Consider the following 13205-nt stretch of genomic DNA (forward strand, 5'->3'; position numbering starts at 1 on the left):
CAAGGAATGTGCGTCGGGGCCACGTGAAGATCGCATACTATCGTAGCTGCAGCTGAAAGACGTGGTGTTCTAGCATCGTTGACGTGTCGTGCGCGGTTAGGGTTTTCCGCCCCGGAGACACAGCCGAGATGTTTTACAAGTACAGTAATGCCAAGTACAGTTAACAAAGCCTGCTTTGGGTTAATAAGACGGAATCCACGCGTGGCAGCTTCTATTCTACTCTCTCCTGTAACGTGGCCGTTCTTCTTAGGTTTTCCTTGACTTTTATGAATTCTGGCGCGTGTCCTTCCTCTTTAACCTCTTCCTGTTCTCTTTCAAGCTGGACACACAAAATCGACATTTTACTAATCAGAACAATACATTTTTTTTCTTCACTTTATTTCCAGACCTGTGTCTGGGCTCTCGCCGCAGCTGGGACCAAGCAGCCACCGATTCCACCTTTAAGAAAAGCCTACTGCTCAAGGGGCGTTCAAGAAAAATGCCTAGAGCTGTGTCGTGATCAGAAAACCCCATAGAGACATTCTAGCCCTTGTTACATTGTGCCACTATGTAGAGAGAGAGAGAATGTCACACGACAAACGCCAAGAAGATAGAGCTGTATATAAGACACGTGTAACAAAGGCCCATGATCGTATCGAGTATTACTATATTATATAATGTATTATTGGATTAGCTCTTTATTAATAACCAAACCCTAGATTTTACTTAGTGAGTCAGGTTACCGGTTTACCTGTTCTAATCTCTGCTGTCTCTTTAGAAGCTCCTGTTCGAACGGAGACTGTAGCTTCTTGAGCTCCTCTTCCTCTTTCTTCTGTTGGATGATTTTGTCTCTTCGGCGATGTTCCAGGACTCTCTGGAGCTCCGGCTTTTTGTCAATCCCCAGACCTCTGCAAAAAAACCCAAAAAACATTCATACGCCGTATATGTCTGCTCCAGGGACAGTCATACAAAAGTCGGTGGCTCTAGTAATCGTGACCAATATATCATTAATTATATCTCAAAATTCTTCCGTGAACTATAATAAAAACAGATCATGTAAAAAAAAAAAAAAAAAGAATTGGAAGACTCCATCGCAATACACCATTTCACCACCAGAGGGGTGCAAACAAATAGATGTTTTTTATTATTATTTTTATTATTTTTAAATCATGCAAACCAGCCATTTTTAAAATATTTATTTAGGGATCAGGCTTCATAGATGAACGATTGAGCTGCTGCTTTTTGGATCAAAAAAATGTTTAATTTTAGGATTTTGCAACAACAATAATGGGAAAAGAGAATCCGATTTTTACAACAAAAAAGTAATGCTGTGTTCCATAATGTAGGAAATGCGGTGGAAGTATTTTTATTTCATGATCTAATATCCCAAATGTATTCTCAAAAACTGATAATTCTGTGATGTGCATCCATTTTTTTACATCAAAAATTGCCAGTAAGCATTTATTTTATATTTTTCCCCTATTTTTTTTTTTTAAATCATCTGTTTTTTTACAGTTGAAAAAAGTAATGCAGTGGAATGGAATATTAATACGCTGATCAGACCATTCAATAGGTTGCTAAAAAACTTGCATTTACATTGGCCACATCTTGTGGGTTGGACATAATATTTGGCAGAATGCTTTCCTCTGATTGGCTGCACATTTTATATATATATTTTTTGAACATCATTGTAACTTGTTTTATAGCTGCAGGGCCGCGCAGGATTTAAAGGTTCCGGACCGTTCGCCCGCAGCAGCGACCCCGTCCCCTTATTGTTCCCGTGTTTGTAAACGGATCTTTGTGTCGGGTATTAGTAACCTACAAGATTGGACTTGGTGAAGATCATGTAGTGATCGGGGTAGATTACAGCCGTTCTCCAGGCCAATCTCTCTCACTGGCAGAGTCATTGTATTCTACTTTATTGGAAAAAAACTGAGTTTATTCCGTTAAAATTGTTATGTTTCTAAATAATTTTATTGTGAAAATAACTGCATTTATTTTGAATTTTACTGTATAAAGCTATTGGACTGGATCTAATCGGCTGAAATTATAATAAATTTCATACAATTCGAAGAAGCAAAAAAAAATTCTAAATAATCTGCTTTCCGGTTTTGTTCTTTGTAGGGTGGAAGACAATTTGACAGCGACTCAAATACTAAAATTGGCAGCCACGGCTCCCAGCAGTGTTATCTGTTCTCAAAAGGGTTAACAGTTTGCAGCTCTTTATGCTATAGCAGTCAGAACTCCCATAATACTTTTTTTTTTTTTTTTTTTTACAACTGGTGCAGGACTCATGGAATGCGTTGCCTAACAAAACAGAAACACTTGTGTTAAACATCTATCACTGTAACAATGGAACAAATAATAAATCTAAAAGAAACTCCCGAACAAATTAAAAGGGAATTTGAATTCTTTTTTTGGTTCTTTTTGGGGTTAACGGAAAACGGACGGCATAAAAACTTAAACTTTCTGCAATCTTCATAATAATTCTTAAAAACATACATCCATGTGATTTTCCAGACTGACTTCTGATCTGACCTTCGATGGTTCATTAGAAGTTCTCGATGGAGCTCCTGGTGGCTTCTTGAGGCCTTCACAGGATTAAGGATCTTTTTGGGCTTGATGAGTTCCGGGTTTCCCTCCAAGTAATCAGGATGAGACAGAATGCTGCCGATATCTGGAGGATCCCTCTGTATCTCCGAGTACATGGAGGCTGCGGAGAGAGAGAGGTCGTTCACAGAGATTAGTTTGCCGTGATGTAACGTTCATTGCGAATAGACTGTAACTCGTTCAGTAGGACGAGCCAAGTAGGATAAATCCAAAGCCAAGACTTTGGCCTCTACCACGTTGAGAAGACCAGCAGAAGCTGAGATCTTCAGGTATCTTGGTGGGTTTTTATGATGATTGGAAAGCCACCATTGCTCTCATGTGACCACATTTGATCTCTTTTTGAACACAGATGGATTCATTCATGGATGGATGAAGACCTTAAAAGACCCAATGGGGATCATGGGGAAGACCTTAAAAGACCCAATGGGGACCATGAATGAAGACCTTAAAAGACCCATGGGGTATCATTGGGGAAGACCTTGAAACCTCCACTGCTAGGTAGCCTCGAAGGTCTGAAGTTGCGCACCTCTGGTTAATAAATTGGCCCAATATTCTAATAAATTGGCATTGTTTTTGTTCAATAACCCTGGCAGAAGATAAAGAGAACAAAAAATGTTTCTCTAGTTTCGAAATCTCGCTTTCGCAATCAATCGGCGAGGCGGGGAGTCGGATTCCTGCGTTGGCTCTTCTGCCAAGCGATACGGGAATTCGGTTTGTTTGGTTTATAAACCCGTTCAGCAGGTTCCGGATTAGCCAAAGGATGTTTATTAGAAAATAAAATCCAAACCATTTCTTCCTCCTCTACACCCTCCTCATTTTCTCCTCCCCTGCTTGTTTTCACTCCTTACCCTTCCTCGGCCACCACCAGAGGGCGCTATTCCTCCCCAGTGTCTCCCAGCTTCAAACACAGAATAAAAGGGTAATAATTCACACAGAAACGTTGTAACTCCAGAAAACAAAACTTCCTACAGCCGCCGCTCTGTTAATTATTGACTTTCCTTCTGATACGGACAGCTGCATGTCTACCCAATATATCCCTCTAGTGTAAACCCTACCATCTATGCTGGAAGGCTGTTCCCTGTATGAACAAGCAGTTAAAGGGCTCGGTGTTGGCATCAGTTGAACGTATTCCGATTTATTATTATTTTTAAAGATTTTAGACTCTTGATGTCTACATTAATACCACTAAGTGATGTAACAAGAAACGTAATTTTGTGGCGCCTCTTTGTGGCCCGAGGCATGGATTTAATTGGCGCTCGCACTTTATTATGAATTAAACATGAGTCTCCTGTTCATATTTACTCCGCGGCTTTCTGTTATAAATCAGTGGAATTCATTGGCAGAAACTCAGAACACTCGGGAAAACCTCAAATTATACGGGATTAAAAAAATCATTCTCTAGAGGAGGAGGAAACGGGGAGGAAATACACTTTATGGGGTCGATTCACTCAGCGGGAAAAACAACCAATGAGATCAATTGCACCATTTTACAAATAAACGCGATTTCTGTTATTACATTTTCTGTTACATTATCGGGGCTTTTAGGGCCGTAGAACCCTGCGATCCCCTCATACCCAGAAAACTTTTTTACCTCCTAGAAAAGAGGGGCATCGGGGGAGAAGAGAGGGGCATCAGGGCCAAAATAAATAGGCATAGGGATTTGGGGGCCAAAAAGGGAAACGACCAAACATAAAAAAGGCCATTTGTGAAATATTGGGGTTAAATGTTAACTTTTATGCGACATAACTGTAGTCTTTAAGTATGCGATTGGAATATTGAGGTTACTATAGGCAACCATCTCGTTCCTTAAACGTATTAATAGAAATCTACCCCCTTCTTTACATGATGACGTCAGAAAAATAGAACCCATTCGGCCCCCGTTTCTCCTGCTGTAAAGACGTATGTCTATCCCATGCATGTTTAATACCCTCACTGTATTACCCTCTACCACCTCTTCTGGGAGGCTGCTCCATGTATCTCCCCACCCTCTCAGGGTAAAAATTCCTTCCGTTCCATCTCAGCCTCTGACCCTCTAGCGTTAGATTCCGGTCTCTTGACACAACTTTTTCCTCTCCTGTCCTTTATAACCCACTTTATGTATTTAAATGTCTCTTCTCTCCCCTCTCCCCTCTCTCTTTTCTCTCCTCTCCACTCTCCACTCTCCCCTTTCCCAAGCCGTACACACTGAAGATATATCCATTTCTCGAACACAAAATCTTTCACAAACTTTCCACAAGTAGAATAAAGATCAGCGATCCTTACGGAGTTTTTTTAAAGTATTTTTTGCTTTGAAACGTTAGAATCCGGTGATCCCGGTCGGTTTCATCGTCTCGCCCCGGCAGTGGCCGCTCTCCGTAGAAGTTCTCCCCGGGGTCGGGGGTCATTCGACCAAGACCGAGCAAAACAGAATCCTTGGAGGGACTCAGAGGTGCGTTACGAGCGCCACCAAATACCCCGAATACCATTACTTATTAAACGCCTGCGATGGGTCGGGAATATCAGACAAGTCGTTTTCCATCCCGGTGGAGACATAAATTATGCAGGGTACAGATTGCCTGTTAGGGGGCAGGAGCCGCTAAATTCGACTTTCCTCTACGGAACTGGATATTAGCGAAGAACGGAGCACAGAGAGGACGTTTAACGAATTGCGTCAAAAATTTTTTTTTAAACAAATTCAGGTATATTATTCATTTAAATACAAAAAAAGCATCTGTTTTGGGTCCTAAATGAAAAAAATCCAACACGGATAGTTTTTTAATTAAAAAAAAAAAAAAATGTATTTATTAATTTATGGAAAATCAGTAGAAAATAAAGGCAGTAGGATTAGACCCGAAATTAGCTCTGTTGCTTAGCAATAGGTGCTCGATGTATTACACACGTATTGGATACATAGAAACACCTCTTTTCACGCATTTATCTAAGGCAGCAAAAGGACAAATTGGAAAAAAAATAAAAATATTTTTATTATTGCCCTTTTTATAAAATGGCCTTAATTTCCACTTATTTTTAAAAAAAAAACATTCCAAAATATATTAAAGGTTTGATGCAAAAAAACCAAAACCACAATTTTATGTCTCGCACAGCGGAAAACGTAGGCATAGACGGTACGTAGAAAGATGGCTGGGAAGGAAAGTCGTAGATTATTTCATTTTTCTCCTGAGCCCCCGGAATGGAAATAAAAGCCAATAATAAATCCCGCGGAGGGGACTTTAGTGCCTTTTTTTTTTTTTAATACCAAAGGAGCCGACGGTTTTCCTTTATATAAAGTTTTGTGCATTTGGTTATTTTATGCACCCACGCGACAATTATTATTATTTATTTTTTTTGAGAACGAACAATACAGATCACCATAGGTATTTTTTTATATAATAATATTTAATATTAAGAATATCATAACAATGTGGTTTTTTTAACCCGGTTGGCATTACAGTGAAAGGAAGAGGGTCCTCGGTAATTCAAAGGTCAGGGAAAAGCCTGGGAAATACAAAAGGATATTAAGAGCCCGGTGACCTTTGGGGTGATTTGACATTTTTTCGGGTTCAATATGGGAACCGCATCCTAAATTTAGGTTAATGCAATCATTCGACCATTGTGATGTAAATAACGCACATTAAGGTAGTTAGTATGCATCTGTGGTTGGTTGGGCCGCTCAGAACATTAAACCGGCCCTTTCACAATCTGTTTTCCCCAATTGAATGTAATTCAGGAGTCTGAATGCAGATTCCTCAGGGCTTGGTTTCCCCGACCAAAGAAAAGGCTCCTTCTCTGCCGTTTTCAATGGTCTGCCGGAGACTTGGCTCGGTGCGAAAAGAACAAACCGTTTGGTTGAGAACAGGTTTGGCTCCTTGCCCAAGAAGAAGAAATAAAAAAAAAAGAGAGCGAGCGAGAGAGAGCGAGCGAGCGAGAGAGCGGTCCTCTCATGCCTCTCGGCTCTGATCCAGCAGAGGGTGACAAGCGGTGGGACATTCGCCCCCCGGCGGCTCCCGACATCCTTTTTATGGCTGTTCTGATCTTCTGCAAACTCTAAGAAGCCAGAGCTGGTTGTGGGATGAACTCCCCGGGTTCCTCCTTTCCTCGTTTTTGTTACATTGTGAAGATTTGTTGCAGATTCCAGAAACATCGCAAACCTCGTTAACAATGAATCCAATAAAGAATCTGATGGAATGATCTCCGTTCTCATTGCCGCTTCTCGCCCACCTGTGACGTCGCCCTTTGACTCGTGGCGGACGGGCATTAAGGACACTCTGTTTACAAAGACCTGGCGTATGCCGTTTTTGTGTTATTTACTGCTGTTTGGAGCCGACACATTTGGGTTAAAAAAGTAATTCGATAAAATGCACATTTTTGCATCAATAAATGAACGCGTCGGAACGTTTCGAGATGACCGTATCTGCCAAGGAACGCGGTGATCGAGACGCAGTAAAAGTCGGTTTAGGTCTCCGTGGGATATAAGAAGATACCAAAAATAGTGATTTTTTTTTTAGGTTTTTTGTTTAGAGTTTGAGTTTATCTTCATTCTTGATTATTTAGATCGTCGGCATCAGTCTCACTGAAAGTCAACCGATAAAAAAAACTTCAGAAATCAAATTAAATAAAAAAACAGAAATAAGAAAAATTAGAATGAAGGGAGAAAAGTTCATCATCCGAGCTGGGGCCGGACTGGGGAAGATCAGCCCTGGCCAACAGCTGCTAAATGATATACACGCGGCCCCCGCGGCTGGATACACGCGGCCCCCGCGGCTGGATACACGCGGCCCCCGTGGCTGGATACACGCGGCCCCCGCGGCTGGATACACGCGGCCCCCGCGGCTGGATACACGCGGCCCCCGCGGCTGGATACACGCAGCCCCCACGGCTGGATACACGCGGCCCCCAAGGCTGGATACACATGTCCACAAGGGCCAGATCTGCCGTGTGAGCGAGGGTAAGGGGCCGCCGGGCATGTGGCCGGTTTGCCAGAGGTTTGCTCAGGGCAGACATTCGCGGAAGTTAAAGCGGGAAGAGGAAGCGGCCACAAAGTCTCACGGCGCGTCACGTTTGGCGTCACATGCCCATCGGTCACGTATGTCGTGACGTTACAAGAGGTCACATGACACATACATGGCATTGCTCCTGTGTTACCACGGTGACTGGGAAGTAACGCTGCCCCCCAGTATTTTGGAGATGGGGGGGTTTTCGCTCCTCTCCGTTATTCTGATCCCCCGCTTCCTCGCGGCCTTGAGAGACGGACGAACGTCGCGATAAATCCAGCGCCCAGTAACCAGCAGACTCATAATGAAAAGCAAATAACAGATTTCCGGTGAGCGCCGTGACAAGTGAGCGGTCTCCATGGTAACGCAAGGTTTAACCCCGACTGGCGTTTGCGTCTCCTTTCTGCTAATCTGTGGCGTAAGCGGAGATTAATACGGCAACCGATTTACCGATCATATTGGAGTCGTTTGCGCAGAAAGCGAGTGACGGGAGGCCGTGCCGCGCTCGGAGGACTCAGAGCTCGTGTGTATCATCGAGTGCCGGCTCGTCGGTCTCTTTTCTAGACGGTTTGTCACTAGGCAGGTCACCCGGCCGTCTTTCCCGACAAAGTCGATTCGCTTACATTGGATTGTAAGCTTTTGTGGCTATTTATTTTAGATGTATCCGCGTAAATACTAGGTATAGATCCCCAATGATTGAAATAAAAAAAAATTAAAAAAAAAATCGCCTCGATCAGTCCCTCTGCCTCGTGTAACCTGGCAGCTACTCCCATCACACTTGGCCATAAAGTTTAACTATTGGTTCAATTTATTACCGTAGGACCAGACTTTCCGTGGCATTCTGGTACATGAAGGGTTAAGTTCCTGTAATGGCACAGAGCTGCATCTTGCGCCATCGCCTGGGTTTCAGAGACTCTCGTTGTGAATTTCATGCCATTGGTGGCACTGAATGTGTTAATACACCGTGTTGGGCTACAGGATTAAAGCTCGGCGCCCGCCTCAGGCAATGAATGGGTTACTCTGTTGGGGTCTCCGTGGGTCGTCACTTTTGGCCAGGTTGACCCCGGTGAGCTTCTCCCCCAGAAACACTGAATTTGCCCCATGGAATAAATCCACCCAATTCCGTAGGGACACAACCAGTCATCTGTTCATCACTTTCTAACCATTCTCCTGTATGCGACGTATTTCTACCCCATGGGGGGGCGGAGTCAGGAAATCTTGGGGTAAATATGTCTATTCCCAATAAATAAAAGCATCCACACCCCATAGGAGGCTCCTACAGCCTGGAGTTCCTTTAAAGTTATTTCACGGGAGGATTTCGGGTTCTTTAGACGTCGGAGTCCTCACCCCCCCCCATCAGGTACGCAGCCATACACCCCATACCCGCAGCCATACACCCCATACCCCCAGCCATACACCCCATACCCCCAGCCATACACCCCGTACCCCCAGCCATACACCCCGTACCCCCAGCCATACACCCCATACCCCCAGCCATACACCCCGTACCCCCAGCCATACACCCCGTACCCCCAGCCATACACCCCATACACCCCATACCCGCAGCCATACACCCCATACCCGCAGCCATACACCCCGTACCCGCAGCCCTACATCCCGTACCCGCAGCCATACACCCCGTACCCCCAGCCATACACCCCGTACCCGCAGCCATACACCCCGTACCCGCAGCCATACACCCCGTACCCCCAGCCATACACCCCGTACCCCCAGCCACACACCCCGTACCCCCAGCCACACACCCCGTACCCCCAGCCACACACCCCGTACCCGCAGCCACACACCCCGTACCCGCAGCCATACACCCCGTACCCCCAGCCATACACCCCGTACCCCCAGCCATACACCCCGTACCCGCAGCCATACACCCCATACCCGCAGCCATACACCCCATACCCGCAGCCATACACCCCGTACCCCCAGCCATACACCCCATACTCGTTCTCTGTGCAAATGCAGCATGCAAGGCCCCCCCAGGTGCTACAAAGGGTTAATGGATTTCAGCGACACCAGAATTACCGGATTAAAAAGGGTTTTACGGTCAATTTATTAAATATCAAAGCAAAGTAAAATAAGCAAAGAAAATCTAGAATAAATATCGGGGAGGATTCCGTGGTTTTACGTAATGCGTTATTTGGATCGCGAGGTTTCTCCGTCTCACTAATGAATTTATATGTCCAAGTAAAGTACATTCCGGCATAAAATTCACCATAATTAGCCAGATCAGACCCAATCGGCCCTTATTGATCTCCTCTTAGATTCAGGAGCTATATGTCTAATGCCCTCGCTGTATTACCCTCTACCACCTCTGCTGGGAGGCTGTTCCACTTATCTACTACCCTCTGGATGGAGAAACATTTCACGGTAACATTACCGGTGCTATTAAGGCATCTTCAGGAAATCCAAGGACCTCATTCTAGATCCTGAGACATGGGGGGGGGGGTGAAGATATTCCTGGAACCTACATGTGAAGCCTATAGAGCCCGGCTGCTGCAGAACTTCTTAAAGACAAACCGTAAAACCCCGAAAACTTTCAGCTCCTTCACGATCGGCGTCTCCAAAATCAAGACGGAGGAGACGAGAATCCCGACGATCCGAGTCTGATCTACGAGGGGGATTCCTGCCTGATCCTCGGATGGCGAACCCGTTAGACGGTGCGTGATTCAAACCAATCAGAGGAGGAACGAGCAGCTAATTCTGCTTCACTGCAACCTACCCCATACTACAGACGGGGGGGTAACCCCGAGTGCCCACGTTACCCTACCCCGTGCTCAGAGACACCCGCTCACCAGACTTGACCAGCATCGTTCGGTGCATTCCCGTCGGGGCGGCCTCCGGCACCCTCACCCGGTCAAACCACTTCTGAGACATGACGGCGTCTCGGGGGTCCCCAACCCAACGACTAACCGGCCCGGCAGCCGCTCGCGGCCATCGGCAGGGAACTGCAGAGCGTTCGCTCCCGCAAGATCTTTTCAGCGAGAGCGAGGAGGGGGGGGTCACGTGACTCGCAGCCCTCCCCCCCCCCGACGGGAGAAATCCGACTGAAACAGGGACTCTGCAATACAGCAGGAGAATTAACCCCCTCCGCGCCTCTCCCACAGACACCGGGGGATACCCCGTCGCTCACAAGGTTCCCCGCCTGTTACTTTGTAACACCGAAGATCGAGAAACTCTCCGACTTTCACTTCTGGCATCAACGCGCGGACAGAACGGGTTTAAAAATCCTGATATAAGCAGCCCCGGAAAGAGAAAATTTGGTAAAGAAGATAAAATAAGAAATAGAATTTCCGCCGGTGCCACGTAATCTGCCCCTTCGCCCGCTGGTATAAGAGCTCAGACCATCCTCGCTCCGGTCTTGGTTGCCTATCCCATTCATGTTTAAACTCCCTCACTGTATCAGCATCTACCACTTCTGATGGGAGGCTGTTCCATTTATCCACCACCAGACGTGACTACCAGTCTAACTGGTCTGGACATAAAGCGTCCATGACCTCTATTATGAGTTAAAAAAATTGGTTGTCGACAACATCCCCAATCTACAGATCGCTCCCCCCAGTGGAATTTAAACAGTTAATTATTAGCGAAAAACAGAAGATCTGCCCCGCGGTTGGGTTATCGGTTTTGAATACTTTCCTAACCAAACTTTCCGTTTCATCTTCCGATAACGCGGCAAACATTTACAGAACCGGCAAGCAAACAGGTTCTTTTTTCACCTGGGTGTAGCTCGCTGCGCTACGGAACCTGCCGGCGATATATAAATAACGTAACGCGCCGATAACGCCTGGAACGGTATCATCCGGCCGTAACCAACACCTGGAGCCGGATGCGAGATGACGTCGGGATCATGGACCAGACCATCGCCATTTAATGGCTCCGCCGTCCGGCACTCACTGCCTTTGCCCTCCTGTTGAGTGCTTATTCCCCCGAGGCAGTTATTTGACCTTCGTGTCCTCTTCATGGAGAACCTCGTAAAAATCACCATAACGCTCGCTAATTGTTTATGGATATAGTGGCTGAGTTCGGGTGTAAAGCCCCTCTGCCCCCCCCCCACACTGGGGACAAGGAGACCTCACCCAACAAATATAACGGCCCCCCATAATTAAGCGTGTCATATGGCGCAGACCAAGTTGCCTTCCATGGCTGTATAGGGCAAGTAACATTGGCGAGGCAGCCCAGATGTGGCCCTTTGGGGGTTTCTAATGGGGGATAATGGGAATTATAGTGAATTCACATTTCTTTATTATTAATAAATAATTTAATAAATTAATATAATTTTTTGAACATCGGGGGATCGCTTGGCGAGGCGGCCGCGCCTGATGGCCACATCCCGTTCTTCTCTCTGGAATTAGTCAGACGTTCTAATGATCGGGATCTCTGGTTATGTTTGTGAAAAGCCTCCCGTCAGCTGTCGGCAGCTCGCGCATGCCAAGGTACAAGTTGTTCTCATAACGCTTGTCAGTATAAGGTCTTTCTCCATGGCAACGACAATAATTACACGCAATGGGGAGGCTTCTTAACATATATATATATAGCCAGCCTGGTGGGCGAGGAGCGTTTCTCCGCATCGATCGATCGGCTATATATCTTATTCCAGGTTTATCGAGGAAAATGGAAATCACTTCGTAGGTTGATCATTTTTTGAAGTGATACGATATTGAGGTTCGGGGGGGGTGAATGCCCCCCTCCTATTGGAAATGTTGAATAATTGATAATCTTTGATTCCGGTTTAGGGCTCCTTATCTTGGGTTTAGCGCTCATCTCGAGTTTAGTAAACACATCCAGCACACCTGAAACGCTGCTAGATGTAACTGCGGTGTTAATAACAACAAGGACAAAGGGTTAACGCGAGCAAGTCGAATGCCCTCACATGCTAACACCTGCAATCCCAGAATGAAAGGCAAGTCGCATGACCTCGCCTGAAACACTCAAAACTCGGCTGTTTAAAAAGTCTGAAAATACATTAAAAAAAAACAACAAAGGGGGTTCCTCCGACCCCCCCCACCACTGTGGACGAGGGACAATGGTTGATCCCCTCTTCTTCTGCCACATGTGCAGAGGGGTGTGGGGGGTAATAGAACAATACCCCTGCCCAATGAGATGAGGTGTTAGCATTTTATGAAGACACAAAGCTCTCGCTGTTCCTCTCTCTCTCTCCTTTGATTCCAATGCATTTGCCATAAAGTATAAAACCTCCGTTGGGTTGAAGTATGAGAAATATCAGCGATATAATAATTAGGACACCGCGCATCTTGTTCTATTCACGTAAATTCTTAGGACGTAAAATAAAAACACCGCTTCCAGCATTATTCTCACGTTTGCGTGTTTTGGGATTGTTACGTACCCGATCCGTTCATCACGTGTTTCCCGTTGTTGTGACGGAACTTGGCCTGCACTGAGTACTCCTTCTGTAAAGAGAGGTAAATGAGAAACGGGGTCCGTGATGTCATTTCACGCAGTTTTATCCATTTTTAATATTATCCGAAACCTTCTAGATGTTTACATACATGTTCACGTGTCTACACATATACTGTGGCCCCTGTGGTGGGGATGATGGGCTCCTACAGCCACGTATCATTGTCCTCAGGCTCGGTTTCCCAACTGGGACCCAAATGAAGTATGTGGCCC

General features: G+C 45.6%; 1 protein-coding gene across 1 annotated transcript; it reads right to left on the reverse strand.

Moving 5' to 3' along the window:
* Positions 1-211: 211 nt before the first annotated feature.
* On the reverse strand, positions 212-10451 carry LOC149271869 (actin-associated protein FAM107A-like). The gene is made up of 4 exons (XM_089507082.1): positions 10370-10451; positions 2518-2692; positions 731-887; positions 212-319 (listed from the first exon to the last, which is right to left on the reverse strand). The coding sequence occupies exons 1-4, from the start codon at positions 10449-10451 to the stop codon at positions 212-214; spliced, it is 522 nt and encodes a 173-aa protein (XP_089363208.1).
* Positions 10452-13205: the final 2754 nt, after the last annotated feature.

This window comes from Sceloporus occidentalis, unplaced genomic scaffold (genome assembly GCF_023333645.1).
Source record: "Sceloporus occidentalis isolate IW3139 unplaced genomic scaffold, rSceOcc1.0.p SCAF_455, whole genome shotgun sequence".
In the NCBI taxonomy this organism is placed as follows: domain Eukaryota; kingdom Metazoa; phylum Chordata; class Lepidosauria; order Squamata; family Phrynosomatidae; genus Sceloporus; species Sceloporus occidentalis.

Coding starts and splice junctions, on each gene's coding strand:
- LOC149271869 (XM_089507082.1), bottom strand. CDS start 10,451: ATGTCTCAGAAGTGGTTTGACCGGGTGAGGGTGCCGGAGGCCGCCCCG. Junction 2,693..10,369: donor AACGATGCTGGTCAAGTCTG/GTGAGCGGGTGT, acceptor CTCTCTCCGCAG/CCTCCATGTACTCGGAGATA. Junction 888..2,517: donor CTTCTAATGAACCATCGAAG/GTCAGATCAGAA, acceptor GTTTTTTTGCAG/AGGTCTGGGGATTGACAAAA.